Source organism: Trachinotus anak, unplaced genomic scaffold, assembly GCF_046630095.1.
Source record: "Trachinotus anak isolate AG129_WGS33_773 ecotype Australia unplaced genomic scaffold, CSIRO_AGI_Tana_v1 ptg000015l, whole genome shotgun sequence".
Classification (NCBI taxonomy): domain Eukaryota; kingdom Metazoa; phylum Chordata; class Actinopteri; order Carangiformes; family Carangidae; genus Trachinotus; species Trachinotus anak.
In genome coordinates this window covers 7,206,842-7,233,482 of record NW_027273866.1, presented here as the reverse complement: position 1 = coordinate 7,233,482, position 26,641 = coordinate 7,206,842, and the positions used below count along the sequence as shown (strand labels likewise).

The following is a 26,641-nucleotide window of genomic DNA, read 5'->3' as shown; positions in this document are numbered from 1 at the left end:
TTCTGAATTATAAGTTCTTCTTGGCATGAAAGTGCAAGATTGAAGCTTGTGAAATAAAATTCTAATAACGAAGAATGAAGTAAACCAACTGATTGTCAATATCTCCTCTTTTGAAGGTCTCCTTTAAGTCGACTCGTCATGTCAGTTTTCACATGGACGAAGAGGAGATTGTTCGCATCAACCCACGCAAAGATGTGCTCATCCGCGGCTATGAGGATTACCGCCACCCTGTCATGTGGAAACAGGAGGCTGACCGCGAGGACCTGGACTTCCCCACCGCCTTCCACAAACTGGACAGTAAGAAGTGCGAGTACCTCTTCCCCGATGGCCCAGGTGGGGACCCCCACTCTGGCCCTGGTATGGGAATTGGAACAGGTATGGGGCTGGGTCTGGGCAAGGACACAGCTATCAAGACTCAGCCCTCGCCCCTGCTGAAGTCCAAGAAGGGCCGACGGCGACGAGAGGACGGTGAGCGTTCGCGCTGCATCTACTGTCGGGAGATGTTCAACCACGAAGACAACTGGCGGGGGCAGTGCCAAGACGCTCCCGACCCGATCAAGCAGTGCATCTACAAAGTTAGCTGCATGCTGTGCGCCGAGAGCATGCTGTACCACTGCATGTCCGACTCCGAGGGCGACTTCTCAGACCCCTGCTCATGTGACACATCTGACGAGCAGTTCTGTCTACGCTGGCTGGCCCTGGTGGCGCTCTCCTTCATTGCGCCCTGCATGTGCTGCTACCTGCCCCTGCGCGCCTGCCACCACTGTGGCGAGGCCTGCCGCTGCTGTGGGGGCAAGCACAAGGCCGCGGGGTGACCCGACGCCAGACTCTGGGACACCCTCAAAGCTAGCTAACACAGGAAGTGGATAAAAGCGGAAAATTAAAAGCCGGCATCCTTTTTTCATTCCCCTCTCAGACGGGGTGATATGTTGTTGATCCCCAGCTCTGAGGGCTTTTGGAGATTTCAGTTTGTGTTTGTCGCCGACAAGCAGCAGTGGAGGACAAACCATATGCTTTGTGGGGGCTCTGAGCATCAAGCTAAGTTCAGGAGCTTAATCTGAGGAGAAGAGGAGGAGGAACCGTCAAGATTAATAGACTCGGAGATGTTACTAAACACACCTGATCTCACACACACACACACACACACACACACACACACACACAAACATACACACACAGACCTCTCTCTCACACATTTACACTCATGCATTGACAAAGCCAGGCCACAAATGTCAGAACTCTACTACAAGTAATGTGTAACTTTATGAAGGAAAATTGTCTTTTGTACAGAGAGCGACAACATAATGACAAAAAAAGAAAACAAAACTATTCTGCGTTCAGAAAAATACTTGCTGTTTGAGTATGCTAAAAGGGATATGTTCTTGCTTTTTTGTGAATTTGCAGTTGGGTAACAGTGGCCTTTCCTTCATGGCTTAAGCATTTGCTGACAATGTAATTACTAGACAGAGAAAAGTGCACTAGAAATGGTATTTCCCCCCACCGAGTAAAGGTAACCCTCTCAAATTGTGGTACATTAACCACCATATTTAGTGTAATTTTAACATTTGAGAGATGTTGCTGTGGTGGATGAATGGCCAATTGATTTCCTTGTTTTCCTTTCCATCGAATGTTGAAAAAAATCACAGAGTAACAGCTTGTTTCTGAAGGTACAGCTTGGCATAGCTTTTGACATTCACTTAGAAGATGTTGAAACGATTACCTTGCCTTCCCAAGGTGATTGGGACAATTTGATTGCATTCCAAAATAAAGGGATCGATTCCATGATTAGAAGGGAAAAAAATGGTAATGACTTTACCATGCTGAGTTCCCCAAAATAGTTTTTCCACGTCACAAAAATAGCATTAGAACCTCTTGAACCATTTAAATTGAAACCGATGCGTGACAATTTCATTTACTCCAGTGAATCTCACTTTTGGTCCAGTTATTTACTGCTGTAGTGAAATTGTTGTTTTTGTTTCTTCATTGTTATTTTCCTACTCATTTTACAATTATTTTTGAAACAAAGGCTGAAATGTTGCTCAACCAGCAAGTTTTGTTTTGGTGAGTACAGGGGTTACAGTGCTCCTTGGTTAAATGATGAGGCACTTAAATCAGGCTATTCTTTGATTGAGAAACCCTCAGATTTTGGAATTAGTCTGTACATAAATTTAACTAATTTAACATCCAATTTGGCGTAGGGGAAATCCTCCTGAAAGCACTGCTCTCCAAGCTTTGGTTGCAGCACCCTCTTCAAATTTCCATGTTTGTCCCATGAATCAGTTCTTCCTTATTGTTTTCTTTTATCCCCCCTCCCGCCCCCCACAATATCTCGTGCAAATGTAGTTATTATGTTGTTCTTTGGAAGTTAGTCCACTCCATCCATGTGTCGTCATTTAACAAGCCCTGAATGAATGAATGAATGCATTGTTTCAAGAATGCTGAGTATCTTAGCGATGTTAACAAAAAAGAACGAAAAAACATACAGATGTTGTGTGTGTGTGTGTGTGTGTGTGTGTGTGTGTGTGTGTGCATAGGTCTTCATATGCACTGGTGATCTGATGTCATTTAATGTCACCACTGACTATGTAATTAAGGCTTTGACTCTAAACAGTAATGACTAGCATCCTGGTATCAAAGGACTCATTTGTAATTTTGGGAAATTCACTTATTTGCTTTCTTGCCAAAAGTTGGATGAGAAAATCAATAACACTGTCATTCCTGTGTGCTCTACATCGAGCTGGAACCAGCAGTCAGTTAGCATAGCTTAGCTGAGCATAAAAACTGGGAATATGGAAATAGATAGCCTAGCTCTATCCAAAGGTAACAACATCTATCTAGTAGCATCTCTGAGGCTCACTAATTAGTATGTTATATGTTGTTATAATTTGTACAAAAACCAAGTGTACAAATTATAGTTAGTTTTTACAGTTGGTTTTTGTTAACAAACATGATATAACATGTTAAATGGTGAGCTTCAGAGGTGTAGATAGATTTTGCTAGCTCTGGACAGAGCCAGGCTAGTTGTTTCCCCCAGTTTCAGCCTTCCAGTCTAAGCTCAGCTAACCAGGTGCTGGTTTCAGCTCCATATTTACTATACAGACATGAGAGTGGCATTGATTCTCTCACACAGCTCTCGGAAAGACAGGAAATAAGTCTAATTATAATCCTTTAAGGTCCTTTAACAAACAGGGACTAGGCAGACTGAAAGTCAGAGTCGAGCTGTGTTTGAAACCCATTTCCCACTCAAAAGAGCAGAAGATTTTAAAAATTGTAAATGTCTGGCTCAGAAAACATTTTTTGACCCAAACTAAAATTACCCACAGAAATAACGCTTCAGTTTGGACGTCTGGCTGCAATAACTGAAATTAACATTGGCACATTCGAAATAAGTGCTAATTGTGATACACCTCAGTATTTAACAGCAGATTTAGAACAACATCCATGTGCTGTTGCTAACAGATATGCATCTCTTCTCACCTCCCGTCACTCCTGCTTTAAAAATACTGTAGTGGCAGGAGAAACATTTATTTTCCTAATTCCACCCCGACCAACGCTCCCTTTACTTTCTATGCAAACTTTCTAACGTGGGAAACACATTGACCTCTTTGCAGACTGAGTCAGTGATGGGGACAGGACACTTTAATGCTATATAGGTAGACAACCAACCCCTGGTACCAAACTCCAAACACCTGTAAATACTTAACACTATATTTAAGTACTGATAATAATCCCAGCTTTTTTGTTTTTGAAATTTTAAAGATAGAGCTGTATTTATCGTTGCTGTCAGCATATACTGTAGCTTCAATTGACAGCATTATGTACATAGGTCACCTTTTAGTATTATTTCACATTGAAAAGTAGAGGGCGTTTGTGATGGAAATGACTATTGAGCTTCTAATAGAGTTTCTCTCTAGTTTTGTACGGTAGAAGGAAGGATAGTGCTAACATGGTACAGTAGTGGCAGTCCACTTGTTTCAAAAGTTTGATATATAAATATATATATATTTACATACATACATATAAAGCTGCTAGATACAATCACTAATTTTATTGTGTTGACAGAGAAAATCAGCTATGAACGACTGTTAAACCCTAATTCTCCAACAGCATATAACCATGACGGCGAGTTTTTAAATGTTTGATTGCTCTTTGTGATGAAGTGGACACTTGTGCATGTGTGTGGGTGTGCGAGTGTTACTATAAATGTGCGTTCCTGTGTGCCCACGGCGAGCGTGTGTACTGTGTGTGTGTGCTGGCGGTGCGTGTGTGGGGTTGGTGTGTAACCAAATGTTTGGTTGGTTGTCGTATTCTCCCATTGTAATTGGATTGCCCTGCATTATTGCAAGCTGAACCAAGGTTTGATGAACCTGATTAAAACTTGCTGGCTGAGAAGCAAAATGTAGGACGTGCATTTATACAAAGTGTAGAGAATGCTGAAATAACACTTCTCATTCTGCATTAACCAGCACAGTGCAACTTCCTGTCATGTACTGTATTATATATGCAACATGTGTCTGTCCGCTTTAATATATATATATTTTTTTGACCTGCATTATATAAGACTTCAGTTTTAACCACTTTGCTGCTAGTCTTTTATCCTCTTTCAATCTTGGAAATTGTGCATATCTTTGGGAATGCATACAAGTGTACATTCTTGACATTGTGTAGATTAAAAAAGAAAAAGCTATATAAACCTGTTTCTCTTCAGTGTATTGTTTTAAAAAGGTTACTTTTCACAGCAGTTGAGTGGTTATGTTTCAATTCTCCAATGCTTTGGTGCACTGATGATACTATATGTAAGCTTTTTTTCATCTTACAGCGCTTGATGTAACATTTATGTGATTAGTTCTAAATAGTGGAAGACATTTGTGTTTTGAAACTTGCAGTATAAATGGTACTACTCTTAACTATTCTGTAAACACTGCCTGTTTTCTTTCTTTTTTCTTTTTTTTTCACTCTCTCTTTGTGCATATTTCTTTCCTGTGCATCTTTTTTTTTTTTTTCTTTTTCTTTTCTTAGTGCCATCGGCTTTCACATCATGACAACCTCAAAAAAGTGCCTCACGTCCATCCTAGTTTTCATCTTACAATTTAACATCTCTCGTTCTGGTTCTATTGGTTTCTACACGTCTAGGTATTTCTTATCATGGTTCGAGAATACCAAGTATATGATGTAAAATTTATAGTCCCAATAACTCATGTCATAGTTGTATTTTCTTCATACAGATGTAGCTCGTTACTTTTCATAAATATATAATGTAAATATGCATACATATGTTTGTAACTGTTTTTATGTTACATCATACACTTGTAATTTGACATATCAAATAACATTATCATAATAAAATGGTGAGTTTTAATCTTTTGCTGTGCAGGCTTCACTGTGTTTCTCTATATCCATTTACATTTCTGTGTAAAATGGAGATTGGAAATCCCCACTCAAACAAATGCTGTGGTCCTCATCACTGATCAGACACATGTTCTGTGCTTGGCTCCACCCGGGTGTAAAATGTTTCACCTTGAGAGACAGACTGACAACGATGCATAATGCTGATTAGGAGAAGGTATTACTCTTTGTAAATACAGTACTTGAAGTTCAACTATCAGGACTGAAATGTTGCGTCTGCATTTGTACCAAGGACATACTAGCCTTTGAAATAAAAAAAAAATCTAAATTCAGACCAGAAAACTAAGAAGCAGAACTGAAACAATTGATCAATTGATGGAAAATAAGCAATTCTGATCAATTATCAATAAAAAAAATAGCACACATACTCTGGTTACAGCTTCTAAAATGTGATAGCTTGTTGTTCTCCTCTTGTTTCGTATCATCGTAATTTGAGTATCTTTGTATTTTGGTCTGTTAGTTGCACAAAACGACATTGATTAAATGGAAAAAAACAAGTTCGTTGTAGCGCTGCTCCAAAGGCTTCAATGAGGTGACAAGATGTTGTATTATACTGGTGATTATAGTTAAGGTGAGGATGATTTTTGGCAGAAATAACAACAGAGAAGCTGCTGAACCAAATTCCATTTGTCTCCCAAGAGCAACACTAACCAATAGGCTCATATTAATGATCCTAATAATTCTTTTATGTGTGAATAAATAAGGATGGAATTAACCTGTGGTGGTGGAAGAAGTATTTAGTTCTTCTACTAAGGTAAAAATTGCAATTCCACAATGTAAAAATGCACTAATTATGCAGGAATAATGGCCCTTGTCTACATTATATTATTATATGTTGTATAAGTGGATTATTATTATTGACACACTAATGTGTAAGCAGCATTTTAATGTTGTATGTAGCCAATATGATACGTTTAGGTAGTATAATTATAGTACAGTAAAACGATGTACGTGCTAGTTATACATTTTTAAAATAGCAATCTGCAAGCAGTAACTTTCCCCCCCACTAGCATAAAGTGGAAATACTCAGTTAAAGTACTTCAGAACTATGGGTGTTAACGGGACAATAATGCATTTCTTCTTACTCACAAATTAAGTTTAAAAAAAAAAGTCAACTATTCAGGAACTCTGAAAAACAAGCTTGTTTTTTCTTTGAGGATTTTACAGGATTTTCTTAACCTTAAGTTGTGCTACACCACTCTGTAGTTTTAATTTGATTGATTTTTCAATTAATTAGGCAATGATTTAACATCACTTGATTGCAACTATTCATGTAAGTATTTTTAGTTTGTACTGTAAATATTTGAGGCAAAGTCTGACTTTTACTCGTATCTGTATTTATTTATTTATTTATCTATCTATCTATTGCTTTGTACTGACATGCTGGCGCGGAACCAACGTTGTGGAACCTTAGTCTCCAAGTCGCACATTTCACTCCGGCTCTCATACGTCACCGGAACAACATGGAGGCACGATGCCGTTGTATGAAATGAATGGCGACAGATGGTGTTTGTGTTGACATCGTTTTAAACACAATGTCGTACTGCTTTAAATAGATATTTAGACGTAAAAAGCCTCACGGACGCAGCGATGGAGTGTGACATTTTAGACTCGTTAGAGCAGCTGGGGTAAGCTTCAGTGTTAGCATGTGACGTTAGCTTTTACATCCGCCGCCGTTACATTTTCATGGTGTGTGTTTATGAAATGAAGAGCCCGACACTATAATAGCTACTTGTGAACAACGCTGCTGTCTAAAATGTGACTGCATTTGATGGCTCCTCAGCTACGACGGCCCTCTGCTGGAGGAGAAGGCGCTGCTCCGCGCCGCGGAGGGAGGCCTGTCCTCGCAGGAGTATGTGGACCTGTGCGGGTGGCTGGCATCCAGGTTACAGCCGCTGTGCGACCTGGAGGAAAGCATTACTTCCGGTCCAGGTGAGCCACATGCATCCACACCTCCTCCTCTCCGTGAAACACAATAGTGTGGATGCTGCTCTCAGTTGTGCCTGATTTCTCTCGCGCTGAACATCTGTCTCTGTCCTCCCCCTCCCACTCACCATCAGATGACATGGACAGCCTCCAGGTTGAGATGAGCGGTTTGTTGAAGGAGTTGCACTGTCCTTATGAAGCAGTCGTTTCAGGGATTCTGAAGGGCAGCGTGCAAAGCACAAAGGATCATCTCAAGTGTGCCTGTATGTAATCACCGCTGCTCCTTCCTTCCAGTTGATGTGCCACAGGCTCTCTGTGTTGTCGGGAAATAATTAAAGATGATAATTCTGTGTCTCTGTTGAAGTGTTCCTCTGCTCTGAGCTTCAGACGGCTCAGATTGTGAGGAGCAGACAAGTCTCTGAAAAACAGCAAGACGAGAAACCGGCGTATCAGGAGCTTCAAGCGATCTGTGATACACTGAAGCTATCGGAGCCCAGAGGACCAGACGCAGCAGTAGTCTTCTCCCAAATACAATCCAAGGTGGGACCATGCAATACTATATAAAGTACACAGGTATTAGCACCATCAAAAGTCACCAGTGATAACCCTTGATTTAGTCTGGCAGGTGATAATGCATCCCCATCAATAGTCTATATTTTCTATATATTTATAACTGAAGACCAGTAAGCATTTGTTGTTGTGCATGCAGTGAACACACTGCTTTGAACATTATACTATAGCAAAAATATTTGAAACCATGGCTAAAGTGACACAGATTTGTTTTTGGGCAAAGAATTTAACTTTCCTTTAATTCTGTGCTTAACATAATTATAATAGCCAATACAACTGACTTATAGTGAACTGAATTTGTACCATTACACAGTTCTATGTATGGCAGTCGGGTCTATTTTGTACCATTACCACGCCATATTAATACATTGAACCATGTGTTTCATAGGTTGATAAAGTACTTAAAGATTTTCCAGAGGTCTCCATTGGAAGCCCGGTGCTGAAGAAATCTCTCACCAGTGAACAGTGGGTTAGTAGATCAATGTCTAAAATAAGCCATGTTACCTGTTAACCCTTGTATCTGTATGTCAGGGGCTAATTGTGTTTTGTGTCATGCAATAGTATCGTTTTAATTTAAAGTCACTGTCTCATGTCTCTGCAGGAGAAGTTGCACAACATCAACACAGTCCTGTCCTCGGAGTACGAGTGTCGGCGCAGGATGCTGATCAAACGGTTGGACGTCACAGTTCAGTCTTTCGGATGGTCAGACCGAGCCAAGGCACGTCCATGTGATGATTGCACATCAAACCAGTCACCCCCCACTAAACTGAGGACAATGAATTTAACAGCAAAATGAAAAACCTAGTAGCAAATGTAACTCATAGCTTTATATAATGATTTCTGATTGATTGATTGATTGATTGATTGATTGCACTTATATCTTCCACACAGTTCTTTCCATACTGACTGACTACTAACAAAAAGTCTTTTAACTGTCCACATACTTATGGCCTGGACTGTAAATGTGTGTGGTTTGTTAGGTAAAGGTGGACAGCATGGCGAGCGCCTACCAGCCTAGGAGACACTCTCTGAGGCCACAGTCCACAGTGGACATGGCCAAGCTGCTGGCTGCCAGAGAAGACATCTGCAACGTGGTGAAGACCAGCAGCGGCTCCAGCAGAGAGAAAACTGTTTGTGCCGTCAACAAGGTAAAAGACAGTTTTTCCTCTTTCCCAGTAAATACCCTCAATCTGTCGTTTCCCTCCGAAAAAACCATTTCTCTTCTCTCTCATACATAGGTCCTGATGGGGAGAGTGCCAGACCGAGGAGGACGTCCCTCAGAGATAGAAGCCCCGCCCCCTGAGATGCCACCCTGGCAGAAAAGACAAGACGGTGGAGGTGGCAGTGGCTGGGGAGGCCAAGGTGGAAGAGGAGGAGGAGGAGGAGGTGGTGGAGGCTGGGGACGTGGAGGAGGAGGAGGAGGAGGAGGTGGTGGTTGGAGAGGAGGCGGCTGGAACCAAGGAGGACGTAGTGGACATGGAGGTTATGGAGGACATGGTGGATATGGAGGACATGGAGAGAAGAGAGGACGGTACCAGTATTAATTTCTACTGATTTTCCTGTGTAGTGATCCATCTCGTTTTCTATGGAAGACACTTTTTTCTAAACTGATGGCAGCATTCAGTGACGAATCTTCTGCATGTGGATGATTTCAAATGTTCACGTTTTTACATCTTATTAGTTTCATTTTGTTTTGTTTTTTAATATTATCACCTGTTTTTTTTTTTAATTTTAAAATTTTTTTTATGAAAATAAAATACCAGCCATAGTATCTTGATATTATTATTATCATCCTGAACACTGAAAGGAGGGACAGAGACACTACTTATGCTTTCCCAACATGAAATGAAATGATATACGGAAACTTTGCTGATGAAGCTTTTCCAATTTAAGAGAGATGTAGGGGCAGAGTGAGGGACGTTGAAGTCAATCTCTGCAAAACTTCTTTCCCTGGGTAAAACAAAAGTGTTTGGGTCATTGTGTTACTTGATGACTGAAATCGCTGCTGTCTATTACAGAACAAGCCGAAGACTCGACTAAATCACAGGGTTCCGCTTCTGAATCTTACTGTAGTTCCCCGCCTCCCTGTCAATTTTGAGTCACTTTTTTAATCAAATACAGTATTTCACTTTACAATCAAGGCTGTAAAATATCAGATCACAACTAATTTCCTCAAAGGCTTTGTAGCAGCCTTATACATAATGACTGTCATCCTTTTTAACCTCAAAATGTATTTAATAAATACCAATAATGTGAACGCCCTCTTATGTTTGATGTTTTACCCAACTACAGAAATAATGCAACCACTGACTAATTTACACCACAAGGTGGCATCTTGGACTGATGTAAGTTGAGAAAGGCAGGTGGTGAGAGTTATTTCCAAATATTTATTCTTGGCTGAAAAGATTCTCTACACTTGTGTATTTTTCCGATGGCATATCTTTTCTTCAATAGATACAGTTTATACATAGTTTGTACAATAACCAATATTCATTAAAGCAGAATTTTACATTGTGTACATTATGAACAACATACCTGTACATGGACAAAAGAGTTACACCTTGGCCGCAAAAGTCACTTTTCAGTCTCCAAACTAAGACTCAACCAGTATCTTAAAACCAAAAACAAAATCTCAAGCAAATAAAAAAAAAAGAGGGTGTTAAAAAGATCCAGTTAAGATATATCTTCCAGTTCACATGTATTTGTCTCCAGTTATGTAAGATCACTGCCAATGCGTCTTTGACATCAAAAACTTGTCAACAAAAATAAGAAAAATTAGGTACAATCTCACTTTGGCCACGTTATAAATTCAGTTGGCGCTATGAATTATAAATCTGCAATTTATATTAAATTGAAATCATTTTAAAAAACTACATTTCACTTAGTGTAAACTCTGCAGGGCTTTGAAGCATTGTTTCTGTACAGATTCACATCGCTCTGATCTCTAAGTTCTACTTATAGCTGCAGCAGGAAATAGACAGGTACTGTGTCCGGCTCCAGTTGAGTGTTCATTAATAGTCAGGAAGCCGTTTGTAACAGCAGAGGAGAGATTTCTCACTGGAGTGAAAACGAGTGTGGCAGCCAGAGTACTGAAACTGGAGATAGTCGGTCCCTCAGACTGTCTGCCTCACATTAATACTGAGTGTCACAGCCAGCAGGGGTGACGTAAAACCCAACACACTGCATGCAACTGTCAGTTACATGGCCTCCTGTTTCTTCCAACAATCTTTGTTTTGTGCATTTACATTAAAAAAAGGCTCATCTGTTATGACTTCAGGGATCTAAACTGAATTCATGAATATCATTTGCAATCCTTGTTTGTTTTTTTTAAAGGGATGTTTCTCAAATGTATCAAAGGGCATTACTAACACATATTACTGTGATCACTGACACCGAATGAGAAAAAGTTCTACATTTCCTTCATATTATGCAAAAAAAAACAAAACAAAACAACACACATTTTCAATTTTACAATGCAGGTATTCAAACACTTTGTCTCAAAAATAGACGTGAAAGTATATCGCTCAAATACAGCACTCTGGTTGAAATTTTTAACAGCTCTCATGATAAAGTAATGAAAAACAAATTATGGAAATTATTTTTCCAGTTTTACCCTCGACACAAAAAACCTGCAGTGACTTTCTCTTCCCTCACTTGTCAACCAGAGATTTCTCAAACCTGTGCAGTGCATATCTACTTCCCATTAAACCAGAGTTTTACAAAGACCAATCCATCATCTCCCATCCCTCTTTGTTTCAGCAGGTGGTTTGTCATAGTTGAACATAGTTTCGTGGGCAGTAAGGATTTTTCAGAAAGAAATGAGAAGCACACTGTTGACTTTTTTACATGCAGAGCCCTGAATTGAACTGCATCCTTCATCGCTTGGCTCCATAATCAAACCTTCATATAAAACTATTTCTGAGCTTTTGTTCACTTCATCACTATAGAAAAATCCTTCATTATCAGAACCAATAGCAACAGCAATCCAAAACATATACTTTTGAAAAGCTTACTTTGTCAAATGAAAATAAATCAACTGTTTTCAATACACGTCTATAATAAAGATTATTTAATGCAGCTTAAAATTGGTTCAATATGTACAGCAAAGTACTGTAAAAGTGCTGAGCTTCATTAAGCAATAATGTATGTAAAAAATAATATAATACTATTTAGAGGCAGGTTTTAAGTCTTTATGCTCCTTCATGTGACATTGCGTCTTTTTTTGTATATCCACACATCTTTCCTTCAGCCTTGCCTGATTGAATACTTGGCTAAAACAGGGTCCACCACACTCCAGTGCTACATTTAAACAGATTTCTGCAGCTACATCATCACAGTGCAGTTTGGCATAAACCTGGAGCAAATTGCACCCCTGAAATCATCTGTGATGACAGTGTATGTTGACGGGCTGGGCAGACGCCTGTGCTCAGATCAGCCTGGAGTTTCGGAGGTACTCAATGAGGACCTTGTAGATGAAGTTGTACTGAGACAAAGTCTGAACCATCATCATCCTCTGAGTGCGCAGCTTCCTTAGGACCTCTGGGACATCCAGTGGCTGAAACACACAGGCACAGAGCATGAGAGAGACAGCAGTGTTTCCTCTCTAAACACAGAGATGGCAAAGCAACCAAAAAAACATACATGAGATGGTGGTCAGAAACTTGGAAAAAGCTGTACTACACAGGTTTTACTTTTTCACGTCGCTTTAGTGAGGAAGTTACCTCATTGTGCTCTAAACAGGCTATCATGATCTCAGATAGGATGACCACTCCAGTCCGTCCCACTCCAGCACTGCAGTGGACCAGTACAGGTAGGTTGGTGTTCTTTGGGTCACTGATGCTGTTGGTGTGTCTCCTCACAGACTGGATCTCCTCTAGGTAGGCTGGAAAAAGATGACAATGTTCACTTGAGACCTAATTAGGTAAACAAATACTGCAATTCTAACATGAAACTTTGGAAAACTACATCTTCTTAATGGTTGTAGCACTGAATATTATGCTAGGTCATTATCACTGACTCTCTTGGCTTAACGTCATATAAAACTGATCTAATTTCATGGCACATATGGAGTAAATGCTGCTACAAATACAAATATATACTGATCCCACTCACTGAGGAAGCCTTTGAAGTCCTCAGGACAGCCATGATCAGGCCAGTCTGTGTACTGCAGGTGCCAGACAGTCCTCTCTTGGCCTGTCAGGAGGTGTTTGATCTTGAGTCCTGTGGTGGCGTAGCAGCCGGACTCAGTGCGGAACCGGGTGGTGATTTTGAAGCGCCCATACGTCACCGTGTTGTGCCGTGAGCCAAGTCGTGGCCAGTAGCGGAAGCTCTTCTCTCGGCCGCTCTCCTGGAGGAAGGAAAAGAATTAGAAAGGTCAGTCCAGGCAGTGATGAGGAAAAAATATGCAACTGGAAGTATGAAATTTAACGCACCTCTTCAGCAGTAACCATGGCAATGATGGCGACACCCTGCTCCCACACCATCTGCCAGAAGTCCTGACACGTGTTCGACATGGGACCCTGCGTTGCAATGTAGCTCCACTCCTGTCCTCCTACTATTATCTAATGGGACAGGTGACATTGAAGTCATCAGTCATAGGATCTTATCAGTAATTACTTTTTTTTTTTTTTAAAAACACAGCAGCAGAAAACGGAAATCATTCTGAGCAGAGATGAGTAATTCTGTTTTGTGTCTCAATGAGGGAGTGAAGTGTGACTAAACTACAGTCATTGCCTTCCCACAAACCAAACACCCCTGCATGAGCAGCATGTTTGTTATTCGTGAGCAGCTGTAATCCACAGAGGTAGTGCGCTGTTGGTTTATCACAGCTGGACAATGGGATGGATTCACTGTGAAATGGTTAAAATCCTTTGCTACCATTTCCTGAATGTCATTTATTCTGGTCATTCTGAATTCTGCCTCAAACATTACATTTGTCAGCACACTGTTAATGTGGGAAAAGCTTAAAGGGGAAGTCCACCATTGGTAGTATCGTCATAATGAATACTACTACTCAGCTGGTGAAGAGAGTTGTATTATGTCTTCAGAGAAGCTTTTTTTTTTTTTCCAAGTCTGAGAAAATAATCCCATTGTTGTCACAGTGGAAACATTCATAACAGTAAACCCACTGTACAAACTGTGGGTTTGTAACATAGACATGGGAATTTACCAGGTAGGGTGACTGTAATGTTAACAATATCAAGCTGCACTAGGGGGAGTGTAAAATCCAGCATTGTAGGAGCTTAACTCTATTTCTAAATAATTTATTTAGACCATTGCTGCATTTTAATCTGTCATCCACAAATCCACCAACTAAATCAATCTCAGACATGTACTGGCAGTATTTCGTTGAATATTGTTAACTAAGAAATATTTCGATTTTCTCAAGTGGTCAAGGAGCAGCCAGACATGAAAAGCTTCAGTAAAAAAAACTGTATGACATTTTCTTCTTCTGGGAGATGTAAACACTGTAAGGCAATAAAGTTATTGTAATGTCACTGGGCCAATAGGAAATACTCAGTATATAGTGATTCAGAAAAACACACATTGGGGTGCAAAAGTTTGAGACCCTTGAATGGAAAAGTGGTCTCAGACTTTTGTACATGCTGGTTTATCATTAAGGGAACCCTACAGAGTGCTACAGAGACTGTGTATATGTCCATATGGGAATACAACAGCAATATTTCAGGGATTTCCACTAGTATATTCGGTATGCTGTGACACATGTATAACTTAGGCCTTTGCTTTGTAGCAAAAGGTAACTCCAGTCTGTAGTGGGTCATGGAAGCAAATTTTCATTCCAGCATTTCCCATTATAATCATGTGTAGAGTGGCAGAATGATATGTGAATTTTTCAGCAGGCAAAGGGATTATTTTTAAAACAGCTTATCAGCCTGTTGCATTGACCAAACACTGAATACTAAATTCATAAATTAGAGAAAGAGAACGGGGTGTGTAGGTGCTTTGTTAGCTTCAGAACAAAATCACATACCTGTGGTTTGCAAAGAGATAGGTGTCACGATACATCTCAGCACAACTTACTCTAATATGTGACGCATTGATGTATCCTGTGTTGTTCTCTTTCGTGGGAACCAGCTCCACTCGGTTGCTGTCATAAGGTAGGACGTCTTGGAAGCGGTTTTTGTCTGCGCTCTCTGGCAGCTGTGCGATGGTGTATTCCCCTCCTGGACGCTTTGGGATTTTCTCGTACTCTTTTAACAGCTCGCCCCTGTCCATGTGCTGCTCCAGCAATTTACACTGCCATACACAAGAAAGGAAACAGTAAATAAATCACTGCCATACATTACACAGTCCTGATTCAGGAACAACTTTAGCTCCTTTTGACTTCCTGAGGCCAATCAGCTTAAAGTTTTTCAAAAATACACCAATAATGAGTTAAGGTGTCCAGCAGTGTTCACTAATCTTTGGTCAGAATTAAATCAGCAGTGACACAGAATTACACAATTATTATGAGGCTGTCTGATACACAATCAGCTCACTGTGTGTAGTTTTACTTTCCATTACTGTAGTTTTACATTCTATTACAGTAGAAATTGCAGAGAGGATAAAGTTACTGTGAACTGTATGAGAGTGCTGCTACAGCAGAATACACTCATTTTGGATTAGCACATAAAATCTACTGTATCTGTAAGAACTGAAAAAATGAAGCAACACTTGACATGCATTATCATTATAAGTTTGGACAAAATTTGGTCTGCAGTAGTGGAATTTTGTGCATGTGAATTGACAGGCGACAGTTCAAGAAGTAAAGAACCATACAATCTACTGTCATGTGTAGAAGTCAACTATGAGTTAGTAATAAGTCTTGCATGTATGAGACATTAAGGAATTTATGTGCTTACACTTGATTTTATTAAGTCACACCTATTAGCTGTATGGGTAACTGATTTGTGTCTGGAATTTACCTTCACACTTTCAAAGCAACAAGCATCAAGATCAACAAGGCTGACCAGTTCAGTTGTATGCTCATGGTGGGAACAAGAACATTAACTAACACTTTCTCCTTCATGTATCCTTCATAACAAGGTCTCACCTTCCAGGATGTTACTAATAACAACAAAACAAGCAGCTCCTGGCAACGAGCATGGCAAGGTTACTAAACAACTATCAACAATACACAAGCAACATGTAACAAATCTCACATTATCTCATAGGTTATCAATGCCTAAACTAAACATTACATTTGTTATTGCTTTGCAAATCACTGACAAACTCAAAAACTTCTGCCCTACCCTCTCGTCATTAGACGCTCGTTCAGGCTCATCCTTCAACTCGTCGTGCATTGGCTGCCTGGACACTGACAGGCCATTGAGCTTGGCCACTTTCAGAGGGCCCATCTTCTTCACGTCTGACCTAGTCCCTTTCTTCATGCCCTGGTATGACAACAGAGTCGAGACAGAGAAAAAGTGAGGATGAATGTGTGTGAACCCCAGAGAGAGGGAGTAGTTAGATGAGTGGAGGGACAGTGAAGGTTCGCTGGGTGTTTTGCAGAATGTCACCTATCCGGTTTGCCAAGGTAGTCCGACTACATTCTCTCGAGATGTGCCAAAGTGAGTCTTGTTTGCGTCAGTCAGCACTGTGCACTGAAACTACCTGAAATGCTTTCTACATGCATACTCCTGTTATCTTGACATGAGGCACATTCGTCATGTCACTCAGAAAAAACAAGTATAAACAACTGTATTAGAAAACGAAAAAAGAAACAGGCAGCAATTACTTGCTATTTGATACTGGATACAATGAGGTATTGCAGTGCCTTTACAGACCAATATGAAGCTGAAGTGTAATTGAATGTTATGATATATCAGCAGTAAATTACAGTAATTGGTACTGGACATGCTGAAAACATAAACTAATTCGCTGATAAATAATCAATCCTTGTGCTTTTCATGTGCATTTAAAGACAAACATGTCTGGAAATCTTTACAAAGCAAATATAACAATATCTCCCAAAATGTTAAGCATTGCCTTGTAGGGCTTTAATGATTAATTGATTAGTTGAAAAAAGAATTGCTGGTTCTAGCTTCTCATGAGAACTTGCTGCTTTTCTAAATGGAACATGAAGTAAAGATTAATGACATATCTTTGATTTTGGACTGGTGGTTGTACCATTTAAAAAAAAAAACATTAATAGGGGAAGACTATTAATAGCAAGACTCAAGACTCACCGGAGGAGGCAAACCTTCCACTGTTTTCTTCGCAGGTGGCACATCAGACACAGGCCTCTTCTTGAAATCTGTTTTAGTCTTCTGCTTGGCCTGGCCACTCAGATCTCCCTCCGAGACTGAGGGCATAATCCTGGGCTGTCGCAAATCTGACAGCATGTACAGAGGCTCACTCTCCTGGATCAAGGGGTGAACCTTGTATGTCAGGGATCCGGTTATAGAGGGGTCAAGGGAGGAGCCTATGGGATATGCAGGAGGAGGCTCTATAGGAGTCTGCTGCTGAGGCGGCAGTGAAGAGAGAGATGTCAGGCTGTGATGCTGCTGGGGTGTCTGCTCAGGAACAATGGCTGCAATTGCATCCTGAGAAAGTGGAGTGTGACGTTCACTATCGTCCTCAAACTCCTCTTCTTCACCACTACTGTGAACCAGCATGGTGGCATCTGAAAGGGACTTTTTGTGTCCATACTGCACGTCCTTAACGTCGTCCCTGTCCTCTGTCTTTGTACGTTCCAAGAACACGTTGAGCTGTGAGCCCTGAGAGCGACCGCCACGCAAAACTGGAGGGGGTGTAGCAGTTTCAGCTGCTGAAGAAGACACAGTTCGCTCTTTGACCCTCATCCCCTCGAGACTATGAGCCAGTCCAGCAATCTCAATGGAATTACGCTTCTGGGCATGGTACGGGTGTCTGTGTGGGGGTCCGCTGAAAAGAGGCTCTGACACCTCCTGTAAAGAGTGAGCAACAGGCAGGCTGTCCTCTTGGAAAGTTTGGACAGAGTGGTGCACACGCCTCGTGATGATAAGGTCTGGGTTGCTACTGCTGACATACAGGTGACGAGACAGGTCAGGTGTGCTGTTCGCAGGCCGAGGATGGGCGTATGGGTAGGGCGGGGGGGGTCGGTACACTTGTGTTCTCATGATGTTGGGGGCTGGATACTCCTGGGCTTGTTGTAACTGGACATTAGTGAGCTCAGGGACACTAACAGCCCCCACTACAGGCCTCCTCTCTGTAGGGTAGGGGTATGGAGAGGGGCTGTGGAAGCTGGAGCCCAGATGGAAAGGATAGTGGTGGTGTTGGGCTGCTCCACCGTGTTCCCCTCTGATCTCTGGCTGGCTGTAAACTAGAGGGTCTGGCCTGCTATAGGCGTACGAGTTTCCAATGTTTAGGTTCCTCATCGAGTGGCTCTGCCTATGCTCTTGAGACAAAAGCATCCCTCCTCCTGCTCCTCGGTTCTTCTGACGCATCACTGTCTCATAATCAGGAGTGGCACGGTAGGAAGGCGGGATGAGAGCGCTGTGGCGATGCGAGGGGACGTAGTCCGGCCTGGTGATATCGCTGGTGATGGAGGGGTTGGAGGACATGGGTGAGGGCTGAAGGTAGTGTTGAGGATTGGTTAGAGAGCTAGTGCTGTGGGCGCTGTAGACGCTGCCATTGCGTAAACGCCCTCCACTGCTGTATTCCAGAGGAGAGCAGTCCAGGCTGGTCTGGGAGTGGTAGTAATAACCATTCTGACTGTTCATGTACAGGTTGTCTGTGAGAGTGAGGACATACCAAGATGGGTATAGAATTATAATTACATAACAGAGCAGGCATCACATTGCAAAATAATGAGTAGCATCATGTAATGACTGAGAATCTTCCCATGCACTTGCTGGTAATTTCTTTCTATTCAGTAGTTACCCTGTGATGATGTGTAAGGCTCTGTGAAATGGCCATTGTAGTGCATTTGCGGAGGTGGCATCATGTAGGCCTGAGGCTTTGGCTGTAAACCAACATGAGAACAATTCAGTTACTGCTTGTATAATCCAAATACTGCTCCAGAATTAAATATAACTGTGTTTCTTTAACATAAATCATGTGCTGCAGTGCAAGCCAGAAATGTATACAAGTATACAACATGTGAAGAATCTGTTTTGAGCATGCATGAACATTACCAGAGATATTCTCGTCGAGGATCTCCGTCTGACTGGATTTACAACAGTAGGCTGGGCTTGGCTCCTGGGAAAACAAACATGGGTCAAAAAGGTGTGGTAAACCAATAACATTACTACTGATTGTACTTTTTCCAAATTCTTACTTTGAGGAATATATATTTCTACAAAAACTTCTTTCGACATTTAACTTTGAGGACACACACAGAGCAAGGTGAAAACCATCACATTTAAAAGTCTTTTCTAGTGCACCATGCAACTTTTTTAATCCAGTGCACCACCAAGACTTCAGAGAGAACTTTTAATTTTGACTGACTTGCCTTTAACAAAACATGTAATTTTTTTTCTGTTAAATATTGTCTTGACATATGATTATTCTACAAACATAATTCAGTCAGTACTCAACAAGCTGAGGTTTAATAACCTATTGAAGGCAGACACCCAATGAACTATGAGAAAAATGACTATGACAGACACTAAATTAGAAAAAGATTTTGTTGAAATGTACCTAAAATTAAAAAGGAAAATGTGGGTTCCTGTAGATTTGACAAAGCGTTAGACTATAACCAAATATATAAATTTCTTTTACTTGGATAAAAAAGTCACTACATGCTTCAAAGCCCAAGGCTCATTCCAGATACGGATAGCCTGTTTTACAGTTTGCTCAGGCAATCACAAAGGGATGGGTGTCAGCATGTGATTGATAGGCATACTGTAGGTCGTGGCTGACTGTGTTTCTCACCCCTTATTAGAAGGCAGAGAGGGACGAGAGAGCATTGGAAAGCGAGGAAAGGATAAAGTGAGAAGGGACTTCTGGGAGCCCTCAGAAGGCAGGGGGTCACACTCCTCTCTGAAGAGAGAGGAGGAGAGGAGGATAGAAGTGAGGCAACGCCAGAGAGGAGACACATGCATGAGACGACAAGGAACAAAGAGACAGGAACTAGGCTAGACGTGTTAAAAGTAAAACACAAAAAAAAAAAAAAAAGGAAAAACACTTACAGGCTACTCTTGTTAATCTTATAAAACTTGAGTCTGGCCAGACACATCCGGCACACATATTTGGAGGTTTCCATGTCTTCCTACACAGAAGAGGAGAAAAAAAAATTATTAGATGGTGAGCGAACTGGCACAGATGTGGTTTTTGCTATGTTGCCTACATATACAAACATTCCTGTGTATGCCCTCAAACACTCCTACAGCGAGTTTTAGCTAATGGAATGTGACTTTATGACCCACTCATACCCAAGCAACCCAAATTACAGCCACCCACACACACAAACACACAGGTGCATTGTTAAGACTAGCTGATGGTAAGCTCCACCACAGAGGCTATTTCCAATTTTACTAAATCCTCTAAGACATTGCAATGTCCCTGGAAGTTGGGGGGGTGTAATGACAGGAGAGACTTACGGTCTGGAACTGAACACTCTCCTCTCTGTTGGCCAGCTCCAGGGCAAAGAAGGACCTGTTGTGACTCATGTTGTTAATTTCATTCCACCTACACAGCCAATTAAAGCACAGTGGCAAGGAGAAAGAGAGGGGAAAAGAAAACACATGATGTCACTGGGGTCGCAAAACCTCACAGCATTTTTTAAGAGACTGTGGCACTGCTTTAACAATGCATAATAAAAACCCATAGACTTGGAGAAGTCACTCAAAAGGCATCAAGTACTCATCATGGTATGTAAATAGATACAGTTCAACTTAGGTTAAGAATGTTCACTTACTCACTGGACTGACAAATAATGCCCCCGCAAGTCCTTATCAGCTATCGCAGTCTATCTGACTCATTTCCTTTTGGGTCACATTCAGGTCTCAAGTGCATTAAGAAACATCACAGCAGACAACCTCACCCAAGAATAGCTGTGAGCTGTACCACAAAACCCAATCTATACTGGCAGAACCGTCTGATTCAATGCAAGTACTGCTCAGGGTCACAAGTTAGCAGACAAAGCTTTTGTTCACTGCTTCATATTGAGAAGTGGATCATATTTCAGTTAGGCAGTGCAAAAGTCAAACAAACATCCTCAAACCTGTGTCTAGATTTACCTAAATAAAAGAAGCGGCCTTCCATTTTTGTGCTTGACAAAGATGCCGTCGAGGCAGGATCCAAGGGTAACATCTGTGCCTGTGCTGTCCTGGTTGGGTAAGAGGAAAGGATAAAGAGAATCAGAACAGTCTTTTTAGGTGAAAGAATCGAGAGCGCTTTTTAACAGTTCTTTGATCAAGCTGTGTAGTAGTGGCGATAATTTGCAGCTTCACACTTCTTTGAGGCAATCTCTGGGCCACAGCCAGGAGATTGGATCATGTGGCCCTACCTTGGCTTGATAGCTTTCCTGGCCGTACCCCTCCATTTTCTCCACCTCCTGCATGTACAGCATCTCTGCCTCTGGGGCTGACAACCCCCTGGAGAGGACGAAAATGGTGAATAAAAATATGAAGAAACAACAATCAGCACCCACTGAACCTACATAAAATACAAGGACACTGTCGGAAACAAGCAAAACAGCGCAAACACAAAAAACAAAACTAACTGTTAAATGTATAAAATGTTTAAAATGAGGATAAATAATTCAAGAACAGCTTTTCAGCCTGCCCTTGTGTAAATCTCAGGAGATGGGTTATATACTGCATAGCCTGAGTGAAACTAAGTGAATCCAGATGATGACAGATAATCTGCTTAGACTGATTTTCAGCTGTTTGGGCAGAATGCCTAGAAAGATGCAAAAGAACTATGTTTTCCTGTGCAATATGTGAAACTGCCTGTTGATCCACACACAGAACTGGCGGGTGGATGCTTTGAAAATCTCACCTAAAGGACTGATAAAGCAGAGCCACTTTCTGAGTGGCTTCTTCCAGCACTCGCTCATCCTGAATCCAGTCCTGCGGAGACAAAGTCTGAATTGATACCATGTTGGTATAAAATGCAGATGAACACATCTAAAATACTTTTCATTTCATGTGTTGAGCCTGCAAAATTAAAATGCTTACAATAGGGAACAGCACAAACTTCTGAAGGAACTCCTGGGAATCATATCGATTGAAGTCTCCAAAGTCAGCTGTGAGCATAAAGAAAGATGCACCAAATGAGTGAATATGGCAAGACATACTTCACATGACACTGCCCTCTGAACAAATCCCATTGCATGTCCATTCCTGCACTTAGTACAAGGCAAAATAGGCATTCAAGAATTGCAGAATGGTGTAATGCCTTTTGGAAAACCAGAGTGTATGATGACTAGATGGACTAATTTTAGGAGAGGAGGGGCCCGTTTGTTATGGAAGGGAATTGCTTCAGTGTCTGACAACGCAGAGGTCCAAAACTGTTACAGCTTCTGACTGCCTGCTGGCAACATTTACAACTATCTTGAGTATCCCAGGCATCAGCAATCCTCAAAAGCTACAACAGCCCTTCACTCCAAAATATCCTTGTCAGAAACACAAAATAGGAATTGCACTGCTTTATTTAAAGCACAAATTCCAAGTTTGTGAGACAGCTTAAGGGCACTTGCAAGAAGTTTCATGAGGATTTTCTTTGAGACACATATTGCATGGCTACAACAGTAAGTGATCTCAGCTGCTCTGCTATGCTAACACCCAGGCCTGTAAGTTGCAGTGCCTGATATAACTTTGCCAGCAGTGTTTGAGATTCTTCTGGCTGGGCAAAAGAAGGAGGATGTGTCAGGGGTGAAGCTCATGCGAGGGGTGTTCACATTCACACACACAACCCTGGCTAATTGAATACGCTGGTTAAGGTTTGATGGTGCTTGTTAAAACAAGACATTGGGTGTAATAAAATAATGTAGTTCATGACAATGCTGTATGAAATTCCAACCTATACTATACATTTTCCTAGCAATGGTTTGACTAGAAACTATTTCTCTGGCTCTGATGAGGATTAAAATGGGCTTACTGCAGTTTACTAACCTACCTACCTGTCTACCTGTAACAAACTTGGAGTGTTTAGCAAAATCCCTGCTGAACAGACACACGCCTCCTGTCTAGAAGTCACTGAAAAATAACTCTAGTGTTCTAGTGCGATGTTTGTAGATGCGAGGGGAAGTTTCCTGTTTCAGTGGGTGTCGCCTTATATCATTATTTATGGACAATTGCTCTGTAATTGCACCAGTAATTGCTTTGCCCGGGACTTAAAGCTGCTTGTAGTCATTGCAGAACTGTTTATACTAAGAAATACCACTGTTGTCCAACTGAAGGTTGTGTTTCAAAGCTAATAATATACATTCATATTTACCTTGCACAGCTAGGCTAGCTAAACGTATAGCTTGTTCTAGCGAGCATGAGATCCTGCCCTCCAGAACGTCCTTCTTCAGCTGTAGGTAATACTGATATCTGTGAGGAAAGATAGGGTTTCTTAAAAGTAGGGAACAGACAAGTGGCCAACAACCAACTGTGACAATCTCATTTCAGTATCTAGAAACAGCTGTAACAGAGACAGAACAGGTAAGAAACTGACATATACACTGGCATCTGGGTCTTTGGGTGCAACTGTGCATATAAGTTGCTTCATCAACTTCTTGCCTTGAAGACCACTTTGGCCTGACCAGAGCTTATTTAGAGAAACAAAAAACTGCCTGGTGTGGTTGCACTAAACTTTGCTTGGCATTCAGTTCACTTGACTGAACTTTTTGACTGATTCCTATAATACAGTTAGTGGCTTAGACAAGGCATCTCGTGTCACTTATGGAACATCACCTTGTGATCTCCTGTTGCAGTTGGGTGACACTGGGTATGTAAAACACGACTCCAAAGTAAACGGTGGGCTCCAGCCCATACTTGTCCAGCTGCTTTTTCAGCGGCTTCTCCAAGTCAATCCATCTCTGCTGGTTCTGCTTGTTGAAGTACCACAGACTGAAGTATGTTATCTAACAAGCAGAAAAAGCAAGCAGACACATTACACCTCAACCACACTGCGATCAAGCAAATTCTAGGGCAATTTGTAAGTGTAGCAGACCAATTTGGGTTTAGCCATTTGTGGTAAACTAGAAGCAATGCATAACAAAACTTATATTAAATATTAGGATGACATTATGAGACTGCTTGAGCTCAATATCAAACATGTCCTATTTAGTCACTTATTTTAGGTGTACTTATCCACTGGTCTTCTCCTAATCATCCACATGATATTCAAAACATATGTAGACCTGAAACTTCAACCACTGCAAACCTCTCTAGATTAACGGGCTGTTGGCACTCATTGTTCAGTCTTGTGACCGTCTGAACATCTCACAATGAACACTGGTAAGATAAGAAACCTCTGGGCTTCCTGTTCATGAAAGACAATTTAGCTGAAAGAGATGTATTGTTATTTGCAACCACTTTCAAACCAAAACTAGAGAACAAGCTACACCACATAACATCAATTCAAAACTATAAGTACACATTGTGTAAACATTAATCAAATGTTTGTTTTATTAAATAATAATGTGAAATAATAATGACTCAGCACAGAGAAAATAACAACATTGGTCGTGTCATAGGTAAAGGCAATCCAATTGCTTTGAAGTGAAATTGCCCTCAGTCCTACATAGACAAAATTGTGGTCCTCATTACATTAAATCTCACTCCTGAGTTAATTACAGACCCAGCTTAATCTTTCTATCATAGACTGTCATCTGAGAGACACAACAACACAACAACAACTGCACAGGTGGGGGTGGTGCCACTGTGCAGATGTCCTGACCATCATATCCATGCTCAGTCACCTATGTTTGAATGAACATTTCAGAAAGTGCTGATCTTATGATGAGTTGGTATTGAGTATTGAGTAATTACATAAGAATGTAGAATATGTGATTTAAAAAATTCATACCATGACATAAGCAGGACAAAGACCATGAGAGGTTACATTGTATGAGTAATCAATGACAAACTGGTTATCTTAGTTTCTGTTGTTTTGCTCATTAGTTCCAACCTCAACAAAAACAATTTCTTGCTGACATGGTGAGACTGAAAAAGTCTATAAGAGAGAACAATCAGCACTTGTATTTGTAGAAAAGACATACATACCTCTCTTAACTCGAGTCTCTGGGCAACTGCCTCCAAACATTCCTGCCCGGTGCTCTCCACTGAAAGTGTAAACTCAACAAACTCTCCATTGAGCTGCTGAATCCGAGTGACAAGACAGCTCTTGCTTGAAACCGTATACCTTCTAGTCCTTTTGAGTTTTAAGCCAAATGGCAAGGGCATGTTTCACACTTCCTCAGGAGGGAGGTCTTCACCTCAGTCCAGAGAGATTGTCCTCCTCTCTGTCCTCTCAAAACTTCTTTGAACGTTACTAGTCATGAGGTTTATTATCAACAGACAGATCTGAAAGGCAAGACAAGAAACGTCTCAAAACATCTCCAAACTACTACAATGCAAAACAAAGACTAGCATGTAATAAAAGGGGATGCAAAACGAATCACAACCGCAGTGGCCATACCCATCATTGACGCATATAACATATAACACTCACAGCTGGTCTGTCACCTAGAAACAGATGCCAGACTAGAAAAACACAAGACCTACCGTAAAGTAATCCTCTTACATGCTGCATTTTGTTTTAAGTTACTTAACTTGGCGATTTCATTAACGTTACCATTTATCTAACAGTCAGTTCTTTAAGTCAGGACAATTTAAAACAAATCTATGGACTTAAAGCAATTTCTAATAGGCTGCCTGGTCTGAGAAATCAACAGTGATAATGACTAGGTTTGTTTGCTATTTTTTTTTTCAAGCTTGTGGTTAGATTAATCCCTGTCCGGTGAATAGTCAGATCCAAACACTGACAAGAGCGACCTTATTCAATACGCAGCAGGCTACAGGCAAAATCCCTGCTCCTTTCCTTTCAACCGTGCATCCACCATATTACAAATTATGTAGCTCAGTTAAAACGTATCCTACATAAACACAACGCTCATAGAAGTTTGTGCCAAATGTCTGAAACTTTCCTAATTGACTCGTTACCTTTCATTCGGAGTTTTATTATATTTGTAACATTGGCCATTAACAACAACTTTAATTTAGCTTTAACGCTAGCGTGCTAACATATTCCAGCAAATAGACGACACCCTTGGGAAGCTGACGTCGCCGGTAAATATTTTGGCCAAAATCGTAACGTTACCGTTAGCCATCAGACGCAAATTAGTAGTCCAGCTAGGGTTCAGTCTTTGGGGATTCCGCCATCAAGGTCAACAGATTTCTACTTTTGAGATGTTTATCGCAATTACAGACAGCTAATTTGTCTGCAGTTAGTTTCTGGATCAAAACTAACGTTGCACCCCATGCCTCTTCGTCCGATAGTTCACTCAAGTTCCAAGCGTGTTTCGCTTCCTGGGATTGGAAGAGCAACAAGTGTATTCCGTCTACATCCGCGGCCCTAGAGCTTTAGCATGTGTGCCCCCGCAGTTAATTCATTCCCGAACTACAATGGGATGTACTTCAACTCTACTATTTATTAATACAAACTATGTAGTTCACCGTATATTCTTGAGCAGACGCTTCAAAATACATGATAGTGCCTCCGTGGCGGAGGAATACATGGAGTTTTTCTGAGCTATGACATCAGACAGCTGGAATGCCGAGCGGTGAAAATGCCAGAAATGGGACAGCTGCCTGGAACTGCT

The 26,641-nt window shown here is 41.1% G+C and overlaps 3 protein-coding genes across 5 annotated transcripts in view; 2 read left to right on the top strand and 1 right to left on the bottom strand.

The window, feature by feature from the left end:
* The window catches only part of spred1 (sprouty related EVH1 domain containing 1), a 33,903-nt gene extending 28,544 nt beyond the window's left edge, over positions 1-5,359 (top strand). For both annotated transcript variants that reach the window (XM_071497938.1, XM_071497939.1), the window contains one exon: positions 117-5,359. In XM_071497938.1, coding sequence (XP_071354039.1) covers positions 117-815 — 699 coding nt within the window. In that variant the 3' untranslated portion in view covers positions 816-5,359. The remainder of the gene's footprint in view (positions 1-116) is intronic.
* A 1,492-nt stretch (positions 5,360-6,851) lies between these two features.
* On the top strand, positions 6,852-10,159 carry fam98b (family with sequence similarity 98 member B). The gene is made up of 8 exons (XM_071497821.1): positions 6,852-7,034; positions 7,190-7,338; positions 7,467-7,595; positions 7,697-7,872; positions 8,291-8,371; positions 8,504-8,620; positions 8,883-9,050; positions 9,141-10,159. The coding sequence occupies exons 1-8, from the start codon at positions 6,997-6,999 to the stop codon at positions 9,444-9,446; spliced, it is 1,164 nt and encodes a 387-aa protein (XP_071353922.1). The 5' UTR covers positions 6,852-6,996; the 3' UTR covers positions 9,447-10,159.
* Positions 10,160-10,269: 110 nt separating this feature from the next.
* ptpn21 (protein tyrosine phosphatase non-receptor type 21) lies at positions 10,270-26,342 on the bottom strand. 2 transcript variants are annotated; one of them, XM_071497818.1, is made up of 20 exons: positions 26,140-26,342; positions 25,044-25,343; positions 23,730-23,899; positions 23,269-23,366; positions 22,008-22,075; positions 21,829-21,899; positions 21,335-21,422; positions 21,066-21,154; positions 20,427-20,514; positions 20,016-20,095; positions 19,759-19,866; positions 19,020-19,083; positions 18,766-18,847; positions 17,091-18,616; positions 16,155-16,295; positions 14,944-15,159; positions 13,335-13,463; positions 13,015-13,249; positions 12,624-12,784; positions 10,270-12,457 (listed from the first exon to the last, which is right to left on the bottom strand). In XM_071497818.1, exons 2-20 carry the CDS (start codon positions 25,221-25,223, stop codon positions 12,329-12,331), a joined length of 3,723 nt encoding a protein of 1,240 aa, XP_071353919.1. In that variant the 5' UTR covers positions 25,224-25,343; positions 26,140-26,342; the 3' UTR covers positions 10,270-12,328. The 2 variants fall into 2 exon arrangements, with proteins under 2 accessions (XP_071353919.1, XP_071353920.1); XM_071497819.1 differs by lacking the exon at positions 19,759-19,866 and having other exon boundaries at positions 26,140-26,277.
* Positions 26,343-26,641: the final 299 nt, after the last annotated feature.